This window comes from Sparus aurata, chromosome 21 (genome assembly GCF_900880675.1).
Source record: "Sparus aurata chromosome 21, fSpaAur1.1, whole genome shotgun sequence".
NCBI classification, from domain to species: Eukaryota; Metazoa; Chordata; class Actinopteri; order Spariformes; family Sparidae; genus Sparus; species Sparus aurata.
Window position 1 is genome coordinate 9,632,470 of NC_044207.1, and position 24,491 is coordinate 9,656,960.

The following is a 24,491-nucleotide window of genomic DNA, read 5'->3' on the forward strand; positions in this document are numbered from 1 at the left end:
ATCCACGGCTCTTTCACACAACATTTACTAAAAACACAAGCAAACATTGTGACAGAGTGTCACCACGGACACAGACAGTACGTGGAGAGCACAGGACAGTACAGAAAGAAACTGCTCATGTTGATTAGTCACCCCAACATTTCACATCATGGGGAAAACACAAGAGCAATCTAGTGGTTTTAACATAAAAGGCTTAATAAAACTGGTGCCACGGAGCAACTGCTAGCTTTTCCTTCTTGCTGTCTTTTTCCTCCTACTGTGTCACACTAGTTGTATTTCAACAACCTCACACGGAAAGTCTCCATAAAAATGTTGCGCAACGTTTTAAAGCGAATTTTGACCTATCAGGGACACTGTAGAAGCCCAAGCACAACTTATTACTGCAATATCCTTCCGCTGACAAATATAGTCCGGCATAATTTCAGTTTTTTTTCGGTTATTAAAAGACATATTTGTATGAAGAACATATTGAATGAAAATAAGTGTAATCCAAACATTAAGCCAGTCAGCTAAGACTGTATTGTCAACCAAAGTGAGCATTACGTTCGTCAGGGAAATTAGTCCGGCTGCATAAAGGCAGTTGGCGTCGCCATCTGCGATCTTTCCAGTCGCATGCTGAAGTTGGGAACGGATCATGTCTAGCGATTCTGCTGATTACAACAGGTAAAATCGTGCAGTTTGTGACATTTGTTGTGAAACAATGGTCTGTGCCTAGTTATATGTAAGCATGCCACGCTGGCGTACACGCTCTGACGCCGGATTTGTAATTATTTAGCTGGCTAAGCCCTGCGCGTTATGAGGGCGATGTGGTTGCTAACTGTTAGCTTTGTGACACCGTAACACCGCAGTTCCAAATGGCCGTTACAAGCCGTTGTAGAATAAATGTGCTTTGTTTCTCTAATGAAGCAGGCTGTATTATCAAGACTACATTTTATTATCTAACGACGTTTTGCTGTCGTGGCCAGTGGTTGGCAAATTCAGAGGAGCCGTCGGGCCTGGCTACGGTTCGGCCTAGCTCTCAGGCAGCGCCGTAGGTAGTACAGGCCCAACTGTCGGACATATTGGCTAACTGGGTGAAGCAGATCTCCATGTTGAGATATGTCGAACATGTAAAATATGATATAAAGGCTTTTAACTCGGAAGATAAAACGTGCCTTAGTGGGCGTGTGAGCCGGCTTGTAACCCTTCGAGGTTACATAATGATGAATTTCTGGGCCGGCAGGTAGTTGAGTTGTGCTCGTGGAATTCGACACGTGCGCCCAGCCCGGGACTGTGTAATCAGATACTCTGGGCGTAACCCGGACCAGCACACATCTGACGGAGCTTCTACGTCTTAATCATTAGCTGACGCGTACGTGGGTTTTAATGTTTCAAAATCTTTTAATGAGGGGCTATATGACACATGGTAGGAACCATCGCGACATGTAGTTGCCCGGTTTCTTTTTAGTGTGTTTATTTTCAATATCGCTTCAATTTCTTGTACGTGTGAGGAAATATCAAAGTTGACTCGAGGTGAAATTTGACTGTATCCCGTTTCTTAAACAGCTCAAAAGATAGAGACCATGGGGGGCCCGATGGAATGGAGCCTGATGGTGTCATCGAGGTATGTTCAGAAGCCACAGATTAAAACACCCTGTCATGTCATCGGTTCTATCTTCCACTCACACGCCTCTGTTTTAACATTTTAGAGCAACTGGAGTGAGATTACGGACAACTTCGATGATATGAACCTGAAGGAGACACTTCTCAGGGGAATATACGCATATGGTTTTGAAAAGCCATCTGCCATTCAACAGAGGGCAATCATTCCTTGCATCAAAGGTACAGAATTCACACTTGATATTCACGAGTTAATAAGATTTTTTTTTGAGTGAAATGATGCTTTACCATCTTTCGGGACTTACCCATTAATGGGGATAACTTTGTTTTCACTGATCACTCTATACAGTTTCTACCTTAATTGTCAACTGCTGTAAGGCAGTCTGATCTGGCATGATCCTGTATAAGATGTTAGGGACAGACTTTCATTTCAGCGATTGAGGTGAAGGCAATCTCTTAAAAATTCAGTTCTGTCCCCTTACCATTAGGTTACGATGTCATTGCCCAGGCCCAGTCAGGCACTGGCAAGACGGCCACGTTTGCCATCTCTATCTTGCAGCAGCTGGACGTTGAGCAGAAGGAGACTCAGGCTCTGGTGCTTGCTCCTACCAGAGAGCTGGCACAGCAGGTATGCTGTTCCTGATGTCACGATAACTTCAGTGTCTCAGACCTAAACAGCACATTGAGGACAATGATTCAATTACTAAGGTACCATTTTTACAAATCCTGTCAAAATTCTGAAATTGTAAAACACAAATTATTCTTTTTGGATTGGTGCAGTCTCTGTCCATGGCTGCATTGGTCTGAAAGGTGATCTGGCTTTACTGGATTGGTTGTGATTTGGAGTATTCATATTTTGCGGTGGAAAACTGAGTGATATGATGGCATACCATCTTTCGGGACTGACTCTTGAAATGGAGACTTCCTTTTTATTTTACTGATCACTCAGGACACTTCAAAAGAGTACAACTGTTCAGTCATGCCCTTTTCTCATTATCCTGAACTGCTGTTTTCTTTCTGTTTTTCTTTTGCTCCTCTCCCCTCATTAGATCCAGAAGGTCATTCTGGCCCTGGGTGACTACATGGGGGCAGGCTGCCATGCCTGCATTGGCGGAACCAGTCTCCGTACCGAAATACAGAAGTTCCAGGCTGAGGCCCCTCACATAGTGGTGGGCACACCAGGACGTGTGTTTGACATGCTTAGCAGGACATATCTGTGTAAGTATCACAGTTCCTGTTAAGCGGAGAAGCATTCTCAAATCATGCTGATTCATTTCACAAATTAAAACTTCAGACATGTAAAGACTAACATCCCATTTCTGTGCAGCTGCCAAATGCATCAAGATGTTTGTTCTGGACGAAGCTGATGAGATGTTGAGCCGAGGGTTCAAAGATCAGATCTATGAGATCTTCCAGAAACTGAGCACAAACATCCAAGTGAGTGTTTCTTTGACTGCAGGCACAGCACTGACAGTTGATGAGTCAATTATGCCAAACTTCTGCATTAACAGAAGTCTGCTATAATTGTGTGATCCAGATTGTATCTGTTTCATGCAATAGTGCTAGCAGAGTAATGCGTAGAAGGAGATTATTGCACACTGTACTGAAACTGAGATGTTGTTGAACCTCTTTCTTAATGTTCATTAGCCTCTGTCTCAAGGTTCAGTGTCACACTCGGGTCTGATTTTCAAACTCTCCACTAAATTTAGACTAGATTTAGTCTCTTGGTAACATGGTATGTGTCGTCCCCAGGTGGTCCTGCTCTCTGCCACCATGCCTGCAGAGGTTTTGGAGGTGACCAAGAAGTTCATGAGAGACCCCATTCGCATCTTGGTGAAGAAAGAAGAGCTTACCCTTGAGGGTATCAAGCAATTCTACATAAATGTAGAGCGAGAGGTGGGTTTACTTGTCTGAACACTACAACATTTCAACTAATTCTCATGATTGTGCATGTAAATGCCCCTTCTCTTTAAAGCACCCTGCTAAAACTGCAGGAGCCAAGCCTCACAGGTTTGGCTCATGTGGCTGTGTAAGCATGGGTACACCAGGGAAGGAGATTAAAAGCACAGTATCGGAAATGAGGCTTGGACGGACCTCTTTCTTAATGTCCATTGTCCTCCGTCTCAAGATCCTGTGTTACACATAACCTGCTTGTTTTTAGATCATTTAGAAGTGGTCTTGCAGTAGTTGTGAACGGTTGGGTTAACCTTGTATTGCATCACTTGACATAACTTTTTAATTTTTATTTTTTTATGGATGTCTCCAGGAGTGGAAGCTGGACACCCTGTGTGATCTGTATGAAACACTGACCATCACCCAGGCTGTCATCTTCCTCAACACTAGAAGAAAAGTCGACTGGTTGACTGAAAAGATGCATGCTAGAGACTTCACGGTCTCTGCTCTGGTAAGATCTGTTGCCTGCATGCTTGGCTTTACAATCTTTGAATCAGTACAGTATTCTGCTTGTCATGGCTCATCCTTACATTTTCTAACTAAAGTGATTCTTCATTCACAGCATGGTGACATGGACCAGAAGGAGCGTGATGTGATTATGAGGGAGTTTAGGTCTGGCTCGAGCAGAGTGTTGATCACTACTGATCTTCTGGTTAGTATGAGATGTGGAGTTGATGGGCGTTGTGTAGTAATTATCAGTTGTTAGCTTGAAACCCAAAATGTTTTTATTCCTGCAACAGTCCTTAAATGACCAAGCAGTTCAAACTTTTGGGAGAGTAGGGCTCGTACTCCACAATGGTTTCCTCAACTGTAGGAATCTGTTACTTATATATGGGCAACATTAACAGCTGTACATTGTATTAGCCATCTGTCTTTAAGACTTGTATCTAAATGTTTTTTCTTTTTCTCAGGCCCGTGGGATTGATGTCCAGCAGGTCTCCCTGGTCATTAACTATGACCTTCCAACAAACCGAGAGAACTACATTCATAGGTGAGTTTCGTCTTATACTGCACCAGTATGAGCACCTCTGTGTACGTTTGAGTCTGACGTAGTTGATCTTTACTCTGCAGAATTGGTCGTGGTGGCCGTTTTGGCAGAAAAGGAGTTGCTATCAACTTTGTGACTGAGGAGGACAAGAGGATTCTTCGAGACATTGAGACGTTTTACAATACAACCGTGGAGGAGATGCCTATGAATGTGGCTGACCTGATTTGAGCCCTGAGATTTCATTTTTTAAACGCAGTGATAGCGATCGTCCACTTGCATTGTGCTTATATTATTCGAGGGGGAAAAAACTTCTCAATGCTAAACCTTGATCAGAATTTTGGTATGTGTTAAAAGCGAGGTGTCTTCTATGGTGGTCCCTTTCGGACAGTTGTAGATTCTAACCTCAACAGCCGGTTGGTTGGAGCTACAAAGCCATGGGGTCTGTAAACATAAAGGTCCTTATCAGGTATTTCTTTCCATGTTCAATTAAGATGTGTGTGTTCGATGTTCTCCACCATTTAGTAACTTACTTGTGGACTAAAAGGTATAAGTGCTGTATAAAGTCTGCAAATTATGTTATGCTAACATATGTACGATGTATTGTGGGCCTGCTTAATAGAGGCACTTGTCATGTTATACTGTAGATTCACTTGCTTTTTGTTATCTTTTGTGACTTTTAATTTAAATGTACTATATATATTTTTTACCCCTCTTGCTCTCAGATTTCCTCACTGGTTGGCCATATTTTGCTGACATGTGGTTTTACCCTCACCAGAGTATATTGTTATTTACCCCCTTGACTAATTTTCAGATTTCCTCCTCCCCCAGAATTGTATGAATGTCTTAATAAACTGAAAATTGCTGTAAGTAAACCCACTCTGTTTTTGAATAATGTTTAATGTAGTGATGAGCAGGAGACTCAGCGGGCATGTGACAATTTTGTGACATGGCACCATCTACTGGTGAACTAGCAGGCCTCAACTCTGAAAATGAAGTATCAAACATTTCCAGAATGTTTCCAAGTGCCTAAAATGGTTGGCTGAAACATTTGCTTCTTGGAGAAGAGGTCTGTGATCCATAAACTTAGAAAGTTTGTTTCAGTCAGCAGTTCAGGGTGACTGAGGACATTCCTCTCGATGTAAAATACATTTTTAGGAGAATCTACTCATTAACATGGTGGATGAAACATTTTGAGTTTCTAATGTCTGATTGTATACCAGCCCTAATCATTAAAGTAGCATGAGACAAAGACTAAAAGTGGTTGCACTGTCATGCAGTGTGTTTATAGTGCGCTGGTTTGATTTGGCCATCCACAAAAAAGTTAATCTAAAGGGTACAGGACTGCAAGGGGTAATTTGATTGGCACTAGGGGGCCATGATGGCTAGGAAATAAACTTCACCCTGCAAAAAAAGGTAAATGGTAAATCCCAAACAATACATCTACAATCATTCTGCAACATCCTGCTGTGGGTGGCCTTTCGTGGTCGCAGCTGCGGTGTGCTTGAAGCAGATAAGTAATGATAACAAAGGATGAGTTCACCCAAAATTTTGAATTGGATCCTTATCTACTCAGTCTCATGCTGATGTAAATTTGGTTTGTCCACAAAATATTTCTGGAGCTTCTCAAGCAAAACAGCTTTGCTGCATTCTCCTAAACAAGAGAAGTAGATGGGAACTAGTTTTAAAATGTAAAAAACATATGGCTTCATACAGGCTCTTTTGTGGACTACTCATGAGGTTGAGCTGATGACTGAATTTTTATTTTTGGGTGGCCTTATCCTTTAAATGCACCTTTGGAATATGTGTCAACATGGAATTTGATAGCATCACTTTTCTGATTATCAATAGTATTGCTAGACTACTAGTAATACTATTAATAATATATGAATACTGGTATTTTTGATATTGGTATAACTAGTTATACCAACGTCTCTGGTTATACTCAAACTGACTCACAACATGAGCGATTAAAAGATGGCGCATACTTTACCCACAATGCAACTGCAGCACTGACTGTTCAAAAGAGGTGTCATATGCTAGTAGTGGCTATTGTAGCCTTGATCCGTTGGCTTCAAGCAGACATGAGGAGCTTGTGCTTTCAACTCTGACTCAAATGACATCACATGAGGAAATTATATTTATGACTTTGCAATATTTCCTCATTGATATTGTAAATATTAAAATCTGAGTTTGAACTTCTCCAAAACGACATAGTGCCCCTTTGAACAAAAAATAAAATTGGCTCCATGTACAGAATAGAGTGAATACAGCGTGGTCAGGAAAATACAGCATTCACAAATTCCTCAGCACAACTGTGCATCGCTGCGGATCGGAAGTGATATTGTCAGCTCGATTCTCTCTACTCCACCCTGCAGCTTTTGGTACCATCCAGAAATATCATCCGCCATAGTAAAAGTAATACTCTGTCAGACTTCATCTGCAGTCAGCTTTCATGAGGCCGTTCCAGTGACACATTTGTCGAGCTCCTGAGGAAGTAGTTTGATTGCTTATCTATTGTTGCATCAATGCATGCAATCGTCTGCTCAAGAGATAAGCGGTGTTAAATAGCGAGTAAACCAAAGTGGCTTTGATGAGAACAATTACAAATGTTTGTGTATATCCCTCATAGCTCTGTTGTGATGTGGCATTTGAATCAATTTGGATGTCTTGACTAATATCTTAAAGAAACCAAAGTTAAGACACCTGCAAATTATACAACCAGTAGGCGTCTGTTAAGGATGAACACATACAGTGCAAGCCACATAACGGTCACCTGGTCTTGCCTCAAGAGCCGGCTGCATTGTTCTCATCATTTCACATTTCACAATGGTGACTGTTAGATTGTAGTTCCATAGGAAGTCACAAACACATTTCTAAATTCTGAGATGATAACTGCTTAAATCATGTCCTTATCTAGCCAGAAACAATATTGCCGTGTTATCTGGTTTGAAAAGGTGCTATGTTTTTTTCTCATAAAGAACCAGTAAATATTGAGTCATACTTAAAATTGTTCTTTTCTCTGCACCTTTTTTTTCTGATCCTGTATTACCAGTTAGAATGTATCCTACACATAAAAAGAGGACCCCATTTTCCCAGAGCAACATTCAGGATACCCCCCTAAGCCTAAACTGAGAAAGATGATTCATGAGTCGTCAAATACTGATGCTTTGGGATGGAGACTGACTCAGCCCACAAATCTCAAGCGTCAGCATCATGACTAATTTGGAATTCTTACAAATAGGGCCTTTAAGGGGTGATAACGCCAAATCGAGATGACTACTTCTTCCGTCGCTTCTCCCAAAATGTTTAAATTCTTTGTGTGTATGCACCAATTTCTTACATTAATACATCAAACAGTGTCTATGCCTTCTAAATAACAGCATATGAAGCCGCCTTTTTAACGTTGCCTGGTGTGAAAATGGGTGTTTTGTTGTAAAGATGATCTGTCCTTAAAGCCCTTAGAAGACGGCATTGTTCCTCATTCATAGAGTTTAGCAATCTGATTCACACCCTTAGCTTGCACACCAGCAGTCGCATGAACCTGTTCCTCTTTGTGATCTCAGTGAATTTTAAGAGGGCAACTTCTTTAAAAGGAATATTTTGACATTTACAAGATGTAAAGTAGTGAGCTCAAACGGTGCTGGTAGGCAGACATAGCCAGGCCAGCTGTGACCGCCTTCTTTTTAGTTTAGATAGCTTTTTGTTTTATGTGGGATGAACAGCAAGATCTTAGTTTAGTTTAAAACAAACGTAAATCTTGTTCCCAGTCACCAGGGTACAATTATAAAACAAGCTAATTATTTGGAAAGTCTGTTTCTTCTTCTTTGTGACGAGAAGACAGTTGCAGGCTATGTCAGTGAACGTCCTCCTTCAGTGACTAGTTTGACGTTGTTTCTTTGCTTAAAGTAAGTTAAGAAGGCTGGTACCACTCTCGCATCTTTGTGCAAGAGATAGCAGGCGGTTAGCGTAGCTAAGCATAAAGTCTGGATACGGGGTATTAGCTCGCCTGGCTCTGTCCACAGTTCCAAAGAAACCACCTGCTAGTTTGACACATACGCAAATTTGGCAACATGTGTGAACGGTGTAATATCTGAATGTTCTACCTAGCTGACCTTACCTAAACACAAAAGAGACTCAGCATTAGTACATTTCCTTGAAAGCTTGTTATAACCGGCCTTCAGTTCTGTTCTGCCTGTTTCCAAAGAGACTGAGTGAGTAAATAGGTATGTATTAATAAGCTGTGGTAATAGCTTGGTCGTGGGCCTCGACTGGTGCATTGACCAGTGCTTTCTCAACACCATTATTTTGCAAAGCTGCCTTTTGGGAAATGACCAAAGATGACACGCATCGTTCTGATGACTGTCAGCAGCTGACTCACCGTGGGCTGATTCTCAGCAATCACTTGGTCAAATCCAAAAATAACAAAACGGTTTCAAGCTTCAAGGGAAATTAGGCTAAACAGCTCCCATACTGTACATGACACGATCAGATTTTGTCATTTAAATGAGCATAACTGCATATTTACCATCTTTGAAGGAGCACTGGGCAGTTTGGAGGAAGACATTTCAGGATCTTCATTGGCAGAGTTTTTATTCAGACTAGATAAAAACACTCTCCGTGTTTCCATGGCTGAGTAAACAAACTGACCTTAAAGGACAGCACAGTTTTATGCTGTTTTACTTTGTTTACATGTGGCGGACCCTGACACTTTTCTAGCCTCAAGCAGTGTTCCAGGGACCTTATTTTCCTCTGAGAACAGATAAATAGTTTGTATAATTACCTCATTAATATTGTACACTTCTGAGGTCAAATGTATTCTCCAAAACTACACAGTGCCCCTTTACGTTGATATTAACCCAAGGGACAATTTAAAACAGAGTCAGTTATAGCACCTCAGTGGACAGATGCAGGCAGCTGGCTGTGTTTTTAGGCCCGTCTGAATCCTTGGTGTGAATTATTCTTCTTTATACGTTGCCTTGGAAACAGAGCAGCTGTTTGGAGAACAGCTAATCCAGGCAACATCGCGCTTTGAGATGAGGTGCCATAAATACACATATATGCGAATCACAGTGAGGCAAGGTGAAGTCAGGGGAGGGCGACATTTCCGTGACCTTAAAGTGGCAGAGGCACAATGTTTATTTAGTGATATTAAAAGGCAGTTTGATGTTCACTGGGATGAGATTTGTGGAAAATGCAATACTATCAGAGAGGAAACGTGACCGTTGCTGCAGCAGAAATGAGGATGTACAAGGCTGCAGGGAATGAACAGTGGAGATGAATAAAGAAGCAATGACAATAATACAGTCGATAAATCATGCTGCAGCTTCAGTGATGTCCGAGAGGGAAAATCCTAATTCTGCCTTGGCTTATTTGAAAACGGAAAAAATGAGCAGCAGATTCATTTGAAGGGCTCGTGACATTTATCTTGCGCCCGTCGAACACTGACAGAGGAACAGCCTCAGTTATTACTGTGAGCAGCGTGCCAGATGCCTCCGTGGATCAGACACTCTGAACGCTGATGACTTTCTAGCGAGTGCCGGGGGTATTTTTGGCCTGGCGTATCACATGTCAGACGCCTCAATCAGAATCGCAGTGAGCAGTGTTCCACCACACACTCTCCCTCACTTCGCTCCTAAGGATGTGTTTAGGCAGTATATTGTCATGCACGTTCATGCAAATGTTTGCACTTCTTCTCTAATGAGGCAGACTTGTTGCACTAGGGGACAAGGGCAAGCGCATGCAGGGATTGTCTGAGAATCAGTGTAGTAGTTGGTGTTGAATGCACATGGCTTCATTGCCTTGCTTGCTTTCATGCATGCGCTTTATCTATAGCAGCACTGTGGTTTTAATGCTTTCACCGAAACTGAACTGCCAAAATAACAGTGAAAACCTGTGGTTTAGAAGCTGGTGTGTTGTCTTTTTCCATTTTTTCAGCAGAAGCTTTTTTGCTGATAAAATCAAGATGTATCTTGTTTTTTGCCCCATTGAACCTTATAAAAACACTCCTCGTGAAACATTTTACACAGGATAGTTGTTGTATCGTCACTTTTTAAGCACTTTTTCTGCTACTGCAATTCAAACTCCCGCATGTCACTAAAGACAAAAAGTTAAACATCTGAACTGTGCTCATTAGTAGCCTATTCTGTCTCGTTTAGGAAAAGAAATTAACTTGAGTTGTTGCTACACACATTTTGTACAGACTTATCAAATAAGATGGCCTTTTAATTTGAGCGGTTTGGCGCAGCTGGTCAGCAGATTGTTCCCTCCAGACGGAGGCTGACTAGCTGTTTTCCACCATTTCCAGTCTATGTGCTAAGCTAAGCTAACCGGCTGGCAGAACAGACAAAAGAGTAATGAAAAGTGTAAAAAACAGATTGTAGTTGCGTTCAGAACTATCATTTAATTCCATTTACCTTGGGGGGGCCTAATACTTGCCTAGACAACTTTTATTTGCCACTGTTAGCAACACCAGTTGATAAAAATACATTACATGGTATTCTGCGCATAAAAACATAAAACAGTAAAAATGTCCACAGACAGAAGAGCGACAGTACTGTATGGGAATTATTCAATGAGATTTAATAAGACAGATGTGCCATTTAGCAGTAGCCTATATTCTATAGCTTTGACAGCCACTGATATGTAGAACAGTCATTTTGGATTTTGAGGTTGGGGTTGGTGAGATGCGACCCACTTTCGCTAACGTACCATATTTCTTGTCCAGGTGCAGCAACTTTCCAGGCAATCGGCAGGAACTTCAGGAAGTGAAAAATGTTTAACCACAGTATTGAAACAGTTGTTCTGAAATGTACAGGTGCCCTCATTTTTAAAAAAAAGATGTGCAGTCAAACCAGTGAAACTGTTTCCTGACAGACATTTCCTGACAAACACGCTGACATTAACGAGCACTCCTAACAATAATAATAAAACACTTTGACTTTTATTTAATTAAAAAACATGTTTATGTCACAAATGTCACAAATTTGATTACAAAAAAGGATCTTACACCATCAAAATTGTCAAGTTAGTACACTCCGTTGCCCATCATTACTTCATTATTGTCTCCGCACGGGAGCTGTCTGTAATTCTACTTCACTGTGTGGAATTTTGCACTTCATGACGTGGAGACATTTTTAGCGCTGGTACGTAACTGACCTACAGGATATTGTTCTTACTCTGACTCACACATCACTATCTATCACATCACATCTAAATGTTACTTTTGCTCCGCATCGTCATATCAGACACACAGACCTCCAACACTGTAGGTCCCCAGTGGTTTTTAAAAAGCTTTAAAAGTGTAGAGGGGATGTTGAAAATGTTTTTGTTGTTGTATCAAAGCAGTGGAAGGGTTCAAAATCCAAGACAGTCTTTATCAAGTGGCTGAAATTGAAAATACACGAGTTTATTTATCAAAATAAGGACTGCCTCATAGACTACCAGGACTACCTCATGATTAAAGCAACAAGACTCGAGGTCACTGACGTGTTGACGATCTCTAACAGTGACGAACGTGGGCCGCCGGCCTCTTTGCCTCTGGAAACACAAAACACTCACTCCAGTGTTATGACGTTGGTGTCCGACTGAAGGGACTGAGGTAATATTCACAGCGATGATCCTCTTTTCATTACGACCTGTGACACACTCCCTCACACACTGACACACACAGAAACCTTAAGTGATACTACAAAAAGGCTGCTTTGCAAGGGTAAGTGTTGAAATAGTAAGGTTTACAAAGGAGAGACATTTTCACGGCAGTGCAGTACAGCCTCCCTAAGAGTCCGGAGGTCCTCTGTTTCACCTGTGGGTGGGTCGCTGCCTTCCACAGGTCGTATATATCCTCCACGTGTCCATGTGAGGTCATCATCTGGTCATAGATACACAGGTGGTAAGGCGCTTTGCCCTCACCTGAGAAATAGACGTGCTCCTGCGGTGACACACCAATGGCGTTGGCGCAGATGCCCATGAACACATCGTCTATATAAATAGAGGCGTTCAGGGTCAACGTGGCTTGGTAGATTTTGTCTGCTACGTCCCCGGAGACAACGTACCCAGCCCCAGCTGTGTAGTCGGGGTAGGACAACCACTGGTACATCTCAAAGGGGACATAGTACTTGCTGTCTTTGCTGCGGATTGGTGGCGCCCCTCTGTGCACGCGACCAATCCAAAAGTCTGAGATGCCTCTGCTGCTCACGTCCTGCAGGTAGCTCACCAGGTTGGGCATGTGGACGAAGATGTCGTCGTCGGCAGTCATAAGGAAGCGGGCATGTGCACAGCGGCTGTGCATCCAGTGGAACTGCAGGATCAGTTTCAGTGTCAGGTTGTGGAAGGAGTCCAAAAAGTCTTGTTGGATTAAATCGCCATGGAGACGGTCCTCGTGGACAAGCTGTTCCTGGAAACCAACCCCGCTCCTCTTGCTCCACGAGGGCTCGTCCTTCTTGGTTTGAAGCGCTCCCAAGGCAAACACCACCTTGACTGTCACTCCCAGCTCATTTTGGATGTAGGTCTCATTACCCCAGGTGGATCTGATGGCATTTCGCCTCTCAATGTTTTCTGGGGATGTTTTGACAAAGAGGAGGAGGAGGACGTCCTTGTTCGCGCACTTATCTGGGTGGTCCAGCAGGTAGCGGAAGTTGCTGAAGCTTCTGGCCTGCTCTCGTGGGATGGTGAGGCTCTTATTGATGTAGGTGAAGCGGTTGACCAGGTAGCGATAGGAGTATGACTTGACGTGGCTGACAACACCGTTGTCCAGTTGCTCCCAGCAAACCATCACCACTGACAACACCAAGCATGTGGTCATCAGCTGCACACACTGGCATCTTCGTATCCGGCGGAAATTCACAAACATCCTGGAATCTTGTCAGCCAGTGGCGGTGGTCCCTGTCTGGTTGGTGATGGTGGTGAAGCAGCTAGTGTGTGCAAAGGAGGAGGTGAGATGATTGTTGATGAGGTTGTGGAGGTTGAGAGTGTCGTTCCAGTGCCTCAGAGCAGCACTTGGTGGGTCTTCCATCCTAGGCTTTCCGCATGCAGCAGGAGGCATATGTGAGTGTCACTGGGTCTGCTGGGAAACATCAACCATTGCAGCAGAATCACTGACGCGCTTATTATCGCCAGGCAACGGGATACTCATCTTTCACCCATGAAGCTGTTGTCCTAAAGCAGAGAGAAGAGAGATAGTTTATGCTTTATGAAACATGAGTGCAACCCTTAAAGGAGGAAGTGGAAATGAAAGAATACAAGTTTTCTCAATGATACCGTTGGACTGTTTCTGTTCATGTTTTGCAAGGTTGTATTTTTTTGAGCAGTTGCCTCATTCACAGCTTTTTGTGACTCAACTTGATCTACACTGATCCGCCACAACATTGCAACCATTAATATTGAATCGAATGACGTCTGTCATCCAGTGCAATGCAAGTGTTCTGCTGGGAAACCATAGGTCCTGGAATTCAAGGGGGTGCCACTTGACACGCACCACCCACCCAAACACTGTAGACCCCCTCATAGCAACAACAGTCAACAGCAGAAAAACTGAGAGGTGTTGATTGGATCCCCAAATTCACTAGATCCCAACCTGTGGAAGTATCTGTGGGACGAGTCCGTTCTAAGGAGGCCCCCACCCAGCAACCTACGGGACCCAAAGGATCCACTGCCAACATCCCCATGCTAGACACCACAGGACTCCCCCAGAGGACTTGTGTCCATGCCTTGATGGATCTGCAAGAGGAACTCAATGTTGTGGATGATCGGCGTATAGAGCACCTTTCATAAAATAACCACACATCGCAATATTAAAACAACACAGACTAAAATAGATAAAACTATACAGGACTAAAAATTTGACTAATAACACAATTTTATGTTAATTTTAAGTCAACACCAGATAAAAAAACATGATTAAAATCATCTTGAGTTTCTACTGACTACATGTTTTCAAAATGTCTCTAAAGGACTGAGTCAGAGGAAGTTGAGATCAGTTGCACATTCAGCCACATGTGGTTAGAGTCAGAGTGAACACGGAACCCTTAATCTACATTGTGACAGAATGGTCTTACTTGGTGGATGTGTATAAAGCCGCAACAGTGAGACTGAATGTAAATGTATTTATGTATTTATACACATCATATGAATGGTTGTTGTTCTGTGAGATTAAGACCAGATGTGAAGGTGCTGACCCCCAACAAGCCGTTGAAAAGAACCCAGTAGCTCATCCCATGGAGTCAGCCTCCAGTGAAGTAAAAACATATGAACGTATCATAAAAAGTGTGGATATCGAATAATTATTTTTTGGTGGGAAGAGTGACTTTGCACAGGAAGTAAGTCAAGTAAGGGAAACCTCGGAACACAATACAAAAGATATGCCTGTGTAACACTTTCAGACAGTAATTTTAGCTAGGAAGTGGTTGAGTGCTAATGTTAGCTGTTAATCAAATATGTTGTTGAACCTTTATACATTTGCCAAGTGTCCCTCTGGATTTTCACAATCCATTATCTTTTCAGTTGCTGATCAATCTCCAAGCAGTGATATGATAAGAATTTTAAGATTCCCTGTTTACACAGCTTACAATCTGAAACACAGAAGTACCAAAAAGTGGAGCTTCCCACCCTGGGCATGAAGTTGGAGGAAAATGGCCGCTGTGCGAATATGGTCAATTGTTGTTGTTTTCGTCAACCTCCCTTCTGTTTTGCACTCAGCGGTCCCCTCCCTCCCCTCTACTTCACCACATGAATGCAGAGCAGCAATTGGCCAACATAGCAGAAAACAGTAGGCTCCACCTCTTTACAGGGTTCTCTGTCCTGATTGGATGAAGTGGGCAGGGATACCAGAGCAGATCTTTTCTTTTACTGACATGGGTTACTGACCCAGCTATTTAACACTCATTTTAATAAAAATATATCACTTAGAGCAGCTTTAAGTTTCATTTTGGGCCCTCAAATAGGAAAAGTTTGGCCACCACTGGCATGAACATTGTGATTTGGGAATTAAACACCCATATAAAGGTCTTTTTTAAAAAAGATTCAGAAAGAGAAGGCGCATGCTCAGATCATGTGCCAGAACAGCAGCACAACTAAAGCTACTCTAAACTTGGGAGCTTTTTGTGGTTAGATCTGATTTTGGCATTTGACTGCACCCACTTGAATTCAGTGTTCCTGTGCGCAAGTAGTAACGCTAGCTGAAAAAAGTCAAACATTAGTGGGTGGGGTAAAAGGGGAGGGGCGGAGCGGGGGGTGCGACTGAATGCAAAAGCCAACACAGCAAATGTGGCAATGCAAGCCAGTCCATAATGGAGGGGTTTAGGGTGCAGACGCACTGAAATCGCTGAGAGTCATGGAAAGCGTTCGGACACAATGGACAGGCTCGGCAGCAACAAAGCAGGACGAGAATAACCTGCTTCCGGCCGGGCCTGGGCTGAAACCAAGGGGGGATCATGATGGGCACGGGGCCTGGGACTCCCACCGCACCCCGAGAGCTTTTTAAACATCATTGGATGGCCTGTGCCTAATGGGGTCATTGGCTCAGAATGGCTCTCTTTTCTCTCTGGCTGATAATGAGAAACTCTGCCTCGCCACACCTCTGGTTCATATCAGCCTCCTGGTTTTACACAAACTCACTTAGTGGTATTTCTTTGTTTTATAGTCATTTTCCCAGCAGGAACACATACCTCACTTTACAGCCTACCTGTCATATGCCAGTATTTTACTCCTCTTCTTGTCAACGATTTTACAGAGTCATATATTGTTTACTGGAGATAAGCACAGACGTCTGCTGGACTGTGACCTGTACATGTAGCATATTATATGGGCAAAAAGGAGGGCTGATGAGCATGTGATTGGGCCAGACGACTGGTCACACCGTAACCATAAAAAGCTTCCGATAACAATAAAACAAACATTCAACGGCAACGTTTTTCTGGAAACAACCTCACTGTTGAGATGGGTTCTTATAGGGAATATTATTTCAGTAGAGATTAATTAAGATGAAAATTGTCCATGATAAGTGAAAGGGACACTATTTCTGAAAAAATAATAAATAAAAAAAATTGAAGTTTCATTCACCACCATTGTATCGGGACGGAGGCAAAAATACATGTTACATGAAACTCTGAGAGAAGATCTTCAGTGACTGATTTCATATTTTTTGCCTCAACAAACAAAATAAGCAAACTTTTTTAGTTTTCATGACGAAATAAACTGAATAAACAAAGTGGCCCCAAAAGACAACATCATTTCAAACTGCTTTACTTTGATTATGTTTGGCGGACCCTGCCACCTTTTTTAGCTTCAAACTGAGCTTATTTTCCTCTATGAACAGGAAAATAAATATTGTAGATATTAAAATTCTGTGTGTGCGTTTATTATCCAAAACGGCAAAGTGCCCCTTTAAATAAAAAAATTAAAAAATGTGTTGAATTTTTTTAAGGACAATGCATGTCCAGCTGTCCGGGCCCATAGCATGCCTTTTATTCCAGCTTTGTTTTATATCTCATATACATATTTACTCACTAGATTAGAGTACAGTTAAAAAAAATCTTTTTTCATCAATATTTCCGATGTTGTTCCGATGTTTCTTCTTGGGGGAAGAAATACAAACTTCCCTAAAAAAAAGGGTCCAAAAATACATGTGAGACCTCACTATCTAATTTGTTAAAGAAAATCCAGAGCAAACACCAGCAGGCGAAGAGAGCTCACATGACAGGTGAACAACCAACAATGTGACAGCGCCTAGTGAGTATGGTGTTTATCCTGCCGCTCTGTACTGCTTTGAAATTGTCCCTATTTTTAATATTTCTTTACCTCAGGTGATCCTTATGTCTTGTGTGTCTGTGATCTACTATCTTCTCATATTATTGACTAAAGGTGTTGCCTCTATCCTAAACAGGCCGTTCTGCTGTCACTCTCTATCTGAGAGCCATACTACTACACTACACCAACACCACAAATACAACTTGCAAATACAAGTCCTCAATTCTCAGCTGCATCTAAAACAAGCACTGAGAAAGTGAACCCCCCCCCAACTAGCATTTTTCAAAAGTCACCATTTGTATAAATAGATTTAGAAACAGGCAGAGGGAGGCAGCACACCATCAGTGGAGTGATCACAACACAACAACACTTACCGGCAAAAGAAAAAAATGAATCCGAGTCAGAGGTCCAGAGTGAGTCGTCTTCTCTGATGAAGTTTACTTTTCTCTCACATGACAGGAGGTCGAACACTTGTCAGCAGCAGGCATCAGTCCCTTGGTGAACCGTCAAGACCCTATGTGAGAATATCTGAGAGGGATTTTGTTTTCTCTGATCCTTCCTCTGCCCTCCGAGTGTGTGTGACTGTAATGTTGCTTGTTAATGTGTCCGTTGCCTTGGTTCTTTTCCCCCTCCCTTCCTCTCTTAGTGTGGGGGTGGCCTGGCTAGCTGTGTAAGGTGTTAAGAGAGACAGAGAGAGAGAGAGAGAGAGGGGGGGGGAGTAAATGATGAGAGGAAGGCGCGCCCTCTCTAGGCCTCATCTATGTGCTCTGAGTGACACGCGAAAGACGTGATAACAGAACAAAGTCAGTATCAGTCTCAATAAGAGATATTGTTCAAAAGAAAAAACCTGATTCCTTCTAATGTTGCATATGTGTGACAAGTAACTGTTTCAGCTCTTCAGACAACTCTGAATAAAATGGATGTTGTGAAATCGCCATCTCGGATGCCCCCATATAGACCCTTTTCATACGGGGGCCATTTCCCTCCGACTGGGAACTAGAACACTACAATAATGTAATGCAGCTGTGTTCCAAGTTGCAGGTCACACAAATGCCGGCAATCTGCCAATTTCTTGCCATTTCACAGCCTCCCAAGCGATCGTCAACTGAAAAGACAATGAATAGCAAAACGTGGAGGCACATTCGGCCTTATTTCGCGGTAAAACTACATCTTGTTAGCTAACGTTAGCATAAAAGAACTTCCAAGCTAACATTACTGTTTCTATTTCCGAATAAATTTACGCCGCTCCTAATCATATCATATCAAACAGTAACATTAGCTAGGGAGGTGGCTAAATGCTAATGTTAGCTGTAGTCTAATGGAAGCTAATCGGTTACCAAACCTGTTGTTTTACCTTGAAATATGGTCTGCTGACCCTCCGGATTAAACTTTTCGTTTCGTTTGAGTACAGTTTGAGTGCGATGTCAGAGGAAAATGGCCCCCCTTTTTCCTGGTCACTATCCCGAGGTCATGGTGGAACAACTGTAATAACTGTGGAATAATAAATAAATAACAAAACTTGCCCACGTAGTAATATATCCAGGTGTTTTACTTTGCCTGTTCTATGGTGAAGCCTCCCAGGGGTGGCCTTCCTACCAAAACACCTCCAAGGGGGGCTTCACGACTCATCCTGGAAGTCACAAAACAATCCAAATAGAAATCTAAGGAACCGCACACACATAAAGATATAATACGGAACATTTCTGAAAACAACAAATGTGACAAAACATAACATGAACAAAACCTGACATCAGCTTGACCATGAACATTTCTGCCAATGAAAGACAACAACTCCCATGATCCCACGTTACTCATGTTTTTAGGTTTGATTGAGTGCATGTGCTATTCTAGAGCAACACAAGGGTTTGTCACACTTGCTAAAAAAAATTAACAAATTGATAACCCTCGCACCTGTTGGGATAATGTTCTATGGACTTAAGAGTCGAACGTGCACCGTTTTGGAAGACCTTGGTCCAGTCACACCTGATCTGAAGCTCGAGTGCAGTTTTGGCCAAAAAAAACCAAACATATGGATGCATTTGTGCTGTGGCTTCAGGGGCACAGTGACCCTGTCACATGTGTGATATGGGCTTATGAGAACTTTATTTCCTTTCAATAAATGAAACGATCATTAAAAAACGTTTGCGTGAGCTGGATGTCAGAGTCTTGTATTCATGTAAATGTGACAAATATGGAAAAGTGGAAGAAAAAACAGGAAGTGTGTCAATACCATCTCAAACCATTTGTTCTTTTCCTGTTGAAGTGCCTCTTTGTGCAGTACTTTTGGGTTTGAATACCTTTGCTGCTGACAGGAAAGCAAGTGTGTTTAGAGCAACCCCCAACCGCACACACACACACACACACACACACACACGCTCTGATATTATGTATTCGTGCAGGACCAGATCAAAACATGTCAGCTGGAAAAAAATCTATCTAAAGAAATGTGGGTGGGTTGTATGTTAAGAAACTGACGTAGCTCAGTGTGTGTAGATGCATCAAAAAAAAAGAAACAACAATTGCAATCAGAATTTATGAGTTTAAAAAATTTTTTTTTCAAAGCCATCAGGAAAGCAACATTATGTAGATATTGGCAATTTGTGTGATTTAGCGTCCCCCACAGCAACTGTTGTGAATACAAATCCCAGCTCTGTAACAATCTGCCAGATTTTTACATCACAGCAATGTTATGTGTTGAAAACGTGTATGTTGAAGTTAATGTGTGTAACGCTGAGATCCTACCCTCTGTTTCACCCTGTTCTGTAATACATTGTACCATCAAAATGACCGCGAAGCCGTTATTTCAACATGAAAAAAAAAGTTACAAAACTTTGTGCAATGCATGACTTTATTTCAGTCTTTTTCAGTCTTTGTTAGTATCGCGCCAAGTCATAACAAAAGTCATCTCATGACATCTTCATAACTGAGCAAGTCTAAACCATACCCCTTGATTAATCTATTTACAGAGACCCAGTGTTTCCCCCATGAGCAAGCACTTGGCGACGGTGGCATTAAAAACACTGTCTTTTTTAGGCCAAAACCTCGAGCAGAACCAGACTCAATAGCGGGCCATCTGCTTTGACTGGTTGGGAATGTGTTTTAGCGGAAACCTTAGGACACATAGCAATCAGAAGTATAGGCAGACCAAAAACAAACACAGCAAATTGAATTACATGAGGATATCTAGAATTTTCATTAAAGCAGTGGGTTTCAGTGTTCCCCCTTACAGATCGACTGTAGAATCAAGTTTTTGCATCTGATATGTGGTGTTGATTTCCATTTATTTTCTGTACAGTGCGGACTGAGACAAACAAGCAGCCCTCAAACAGTCAAACCTCGCTCAATACAGCTGCTCCGAAGTTCACCTGAGAGTCTGGCAACCGACTGCTCCAGGAGATGAATTTCTAAAAATATACTGAATGACCTGATTAGAAGAAATGCTTGTCAGGAGGTCACGGATGTAGGAGACTAGAGTGCAAGACGGTCAGGTCCTGCCGAGCACATGACTAATGCATCATGGGATTTTTTGAGCAGAGTGTAAAAAAAAGAGGTATGTGGAGCTTGTGTGCATGTTTGTCCACACGCATACATAAATACACACTCTAAGACACGAAGAGCCTGCTGTCATTTTCACAATTTCAGTTCCTATTTGCACGTCTGGAAACCTTAGACCTGCTGATAGATGGGTTTGGATTTATTTATTGTTTAGGTCAAGAATGGAAAATCTCCCCACTCATCCGGACTTGCAGCAGAAAGTTGTTGCACCATTCTAATCTCCATTTTGTTTACGTCTGCTTCCCCACGAGATCACTAGAGAGGAATCACGTTGAAGTCCAGCTTCAGTCTGCAGAGCCATGTAGCCAGAGCGCTAAAGAGGCACCCCTGCTGCTGCACAGAGCGAGATTCATTTAATATTGAACGCGTCGTATGTTCAAATTGCAACAAATTCAACACTGCACTTCCTTGAGTTCCCGGCAACACACCTGCCAATGTGAAGTGAATTAGATGAACAATTCTTGAGATGTGTGAATTACAGACAGACAGAGATTCCTTGCTTTGTAGTTAGATTAGTAGTAGGGTGGCTGAATAACTCTCACATCAATCTGTGTTCAGATAGAGGCGACTCAATTGCACATAAATTCAGCTCGTGGAAAGAATTTACCCCGAACTGACACGAAAACATGCCCACACAAGTCGACAATGTTTCAAGCTGAGATAAAGGAGGCACAGACGAGCAGAAAGAAGAGAAACTGTAGGGAGTTTGACAGTTCTGACATCAGAAGCAGGCACAACGCAGACAGACAACAATCTGCTTATTCTGATAACATCGCATTTCTCTAATTTTTTGGGGGGTTTTCTGTACCCACAAGCTGCAAGGTGTGTCGCTCTCTCACTCTCTATAGCTTCCTCCTCCTCCTCCTCCTCCTCCTCCTCCTCCTCTCTTTTCATTCAGGCTCCCCTCTGATGGACCATGGGCCCCTGGGACCATCTTCCTCTCCTGGCTCCTGCTGGCTCACATATTGATGCTTGTGGATCGTCACACCCTGGGCTCCGCTGGATCTTTGCTCTCCTCCGTTTCACTCTCTCCTTGCACTGCGTTTCTGTAAAATCTAACACCTCTTCACTCTGATCTTCTCTGTTCATCCGCTCATTATCTTGCGTGGCCCGCCCTCTCCCAGGGCACCAACAGTTACCCAGCAGTCAGATTCACACTAGAAAAAAAAGAAGGAGCTTTTTGCTTTCTACATTTAACATGATGAAAGAAAAAAAATGATGTGCGTGTAAATCTGTTTGACAGCAAACACGGCAAAAAATGCACAAATGTGATGAGAGGTGAGAGACGTGCAGAAGCAGTGGCAACATACAGGGAACACATACAGTTATATGCAGAGCCAAGAGCAGAGGTGCTTCCAGTAATGCCGTTATCTCGAGATCCCCAGGTAATTATGTATTAATTATCAACGTGACCTTCCTGTTATCAGATGAAACAAACACAGTTGTTTCCTTTTATGACTTGGAGGGTTCATGGGATATCAGGAGTGAGCTTCAATCTAACCTATTCATATACATATTTTATTACACAGTTCAAACATCCTCCAACAAGGGGTTGTTTGTTTCCAAGTTCCCTAACGAGAACAAGAATTCTTTGTTCGCATAGAACAGTTAGGACATCTGCTTAAGATCGAACGCTGTATGAGAGCCTAACCTGTCTACCACGACACAAAACATTTGGTTTGAGCGTTGTCAGTGTGAACGCCACAGTCTATTCTCATAAACCGTATGAGGTCATTTTCTTGTAATAATCATGAGAAATCTGTGAATTTCTCCAGATCTCCAGATGAAAGGAATTCAAACACCAGTTCTCCTGCATATCTGGGCATTTGTGGCAGAACATTGTGCAAACTCAGCTGATTAACGTGTTTTTCTGTGAACTGCCGCACATTTCATCTCAATAGATAACGCAAACCACGGTGCCAGCATGCTTTTTGATAAAGGAAGAGTCTGGGCCTGAATACTGTGATCTGTAGTTAAGAACCGCAGCAGCAGCAGTCAGAATGACAAAGGTTAAGTGAGAAACTTGTGGAGAAACATGAGGGAAAGAGAAGAAGGCGGGACACCCACTCCTGTTCTGAGTGCTTAATAATCCAGATGACATTCAAAAAGGCTGCTAAAAGCACATTTAGCCTGTTGAACTTTTTCAGCATCTCACAATGTGCATCAGCAGGAGGAAGCTGTCACCACTTCATTTGAATAAGCGCAGCGAGCACCTCAGTCTGCGGCTGCATTCGGGCACAGCGGCGCTTTGAGCTAAATGCTAACATGCTGTAATGAAGTAACTTCACTGACAAAACTAGCGCACATAAAAGCAACAAACAACAGAAGATTTCACGGTTTGGTTTCCTCAAAAGAAGTTCTTGTAGTGTAAGCACACCTGAGGATGAGAAAGGCTGAGATGTAATGATTCAATATTCTATAGCTCTGTTCAAATTTCAACGTGTGACTTTCTGCTGTTATTGGCTCATCGCAAACCAACTGTAAAGGTGCATACCGCCACCCGCTGCAGCAGAGCGTCTACATGCCGTGCTTGTTAGGTCTGTGAAAGTAAATTAGCTTTGTGCCGTGTCAATATCAATGACATTCGATTTTCCCTTGTTTTGCTCAATGACAATAAAGACTTGAATGTAATTTCACCGATATATAAATATCCAATAATACATTTTCAATAATAGGCATCGGTGCATGTGTTTATTGAGAATGGGATGTGACTGAGTGAATCGCACTGACAGGATTTTGAAGCTGTTGTTTTAAGGTAATTAAAAGTTACATTACGTTGTTCAAAAAGTACAAATCTTTCATAATTGACCAGACGATGGCGCTACATGAAATATTGACCCGAATTCCATGATTAAATTTTACAATGAACTGTGCAGTATTTCGCAAAACATTTAACCCAAGACCAAATGTAACGCTCACGGTGGCGCTACAGTCACAGTCAAGTGATCCCCTGATGTGGGTCGGCTCCATCCTCTGGGGAGCATGAAAAACTGTACAGAATTTCATGGCAAAATTGCAGATATTTATCGAGACCAAAGTGATGGAAGCATCAACCGACAAATGTAAAGTGTATTTTGGATTTGATGCAGCATCCTCTGACACAACGTCCCACCCACAACAATCTCTCAAGGGTGACATGTCATGGTACACAAGTAATTTGACACAGAGTTTAATTTTTACTGCGAGTGAATATCGGCCTTGATTTCAAATAATCGGTCGACCCCTGGTGAAGACATCTGATCAAGAAATAAAGGAATAGTGTTATCAGGGGTGTCACGATTCTCCAAGTCCTCCATTTGATTTGTCCATTTGTCACCATTGATTTGATTCTTCCGGCTACACGGTTACCATCTCCGATCCCGCTTTTGATTTCCAGTGATCAGAATTGAAAGCTCATGTCCGTCAGCGTTCGATTCAGAAAGGAGATCCTGTGCAGCTGTGTGAAAACGGGGAGCAAGCACACAAACGCCAGATATTATCAAAATAGATTTTATTCTAGACCTTGAAATCTGAGTGATATTACAACAGTCAGATCAGGAGGCTGCGGACTGCAACCATGTGAGTGAGAGAGAAAGAGAGTACAACGTAGGTGAGGGCAAAGACAACACAACAAAACAAAACAAAAACAAAAAATCTGAAAATCGGTATTTACATG

The 24,491-nt window shown here is 42.4% G+C and overlaps 3 protein-coding genes and 4 non-coding genes across 9 annotated transcripts in view; 5 read left to right on the plus strand and 2 right to left on the minus strand.

The window, feature by feature from the left end:
* The first annotated feature begins 523 nt into the window (after positions 1-523).
* eif4a2 (eukaryotic translation initiation factor 4A2) lies at positions 524-5,412 on the plus strand. Its single transcript, XM_030402543.1, has 11 exons — positions 524-663; positions 1,546-1,603; positions 1,689-1,821; positions 2,088-2,227; positions 2,649-2,817; positions 2,927-3,036; positions 3,352-3,495; positions 3,866-4,003; positions 4,115-4,204; positions 4,464-4,543; positions 4,624-5,412. Exons 1-11 carry the CDS (start codon positions 635-637, stop codon positions 4,766-4,768), a joined length of 1,236 nt encoding a protein of 411 aa, XP_030258403.1. The 5' UTR covers positions 524-634; the 3' UTR covers positions 4,769-5,412.
* Positions 1,869-1,941, plus strand: LOC115573436 (small nucleolar RNA SNORD2). Its single transcript, XR_003982283.1, has one exon. It is a non-coding gene; the product is annotated as a small nucleolar RNA SNORD2 (small nucleolar RNA).
* Positions 2,471-2,546, plus strand: LOC115573435 (small nucleolar RNA SNORD2). Its single transcript, XR_003982282.1, has one exon. It is a non-coding gene; the product is annotated as a small nucleolar RNA SNORD2 (small nucleolar RNA).
* On the plus strand, positions 3,094-3,275 carry LOC115573434 (small nucleolar RNA SNORA81). The gene has a single exon (XR_003982281.1). It is a non-coding gene; the product is annotated as a small nucleolar RNA SNORA81 (small nucleolar RNA).
* LOC115573433 (small nucleolar RNA SNORA81) lies at positions 3,560-3,743 on the plus strand. Its single transcript, XR_003982280.1, has one exon. It is a non-coding gene; the product is annotated as a small nucleolar RNA SNORA81 (small nucleolar RNA).
* A 5,681-nt stretch (positions 5,413-11,093) lies between the features above and the next one.
* Positions 11,094-17,909, minus strand: b3gnt5b (UDP-GlcNAc:betaGal beta-1,3-N-acetylglucosaminyltransferase 5b). The gene is made up of 2 exons (XM_030401716.1): positions 17,656-17,909; positions 11,094-13,693 (listed from the first exon to the last, which is right to left on the minus strand). Exon 2 carries the CDS (start codon positions 13,386-13,388, stop codon positions 12,225-12,227), a length of 1,164 nt encoding a protein of 387 aa, XP_030257576.1. The 5' UTR covers positions 13,389-13,693; positions 17,656-17,909; the 3' UTR covers positions 11,094-12,224.
* Positions 17,910-24,309: 6,400 nt separating this feature from the next.
* tbl1xr1b (TBL1X/Y related 1b) overlaps positions 24,310-24,491 on the minus strand; it is a 25,710-nt gene continuing 25,528 nt past the window's right edge. For all 3 annotated transcript variants that reach the window (XM_030403039.1, XM_030403038.1, XM_030403040.1), the window contains exon 16: positions 24,310-24,491. This exon is cut by the window's right edge and continues 2,924 nt beyond it. The gene's annotated coding sequence lies outside the window, so the exon portion shown is untranslated.

Bases quoted from the DNA above. Each gene is read 5' to 3' on its own strand.
- eif4a2 (XM_030402543.1), top strand. From the start codon at position 635: ATGTCTAGCGATTCTGCTGATTACAACAG. The intron at 2,228-2,648 runs GTATGCTGTTCC...TCCCCTCATTAG, and splicing joins CCAGAGAGCTGGCACAGCAG to ATCCAGAAGGTCATTCTGGC. The intron at 2,818-2,926 runs GTAAGTATCACA...ATTTCTGTGCAG, and splicing joins GCTTAGCAGGACATATCTGT to CTGCCAAATGCATCAAGATG.
- b3gnt5b (XM_030401716.1), bottom strand. From the start codon at position 13,388: ATGTTTGTGAATTTCCGCCGGATACGAAGATGCCAGTGTGTGCAGCTG.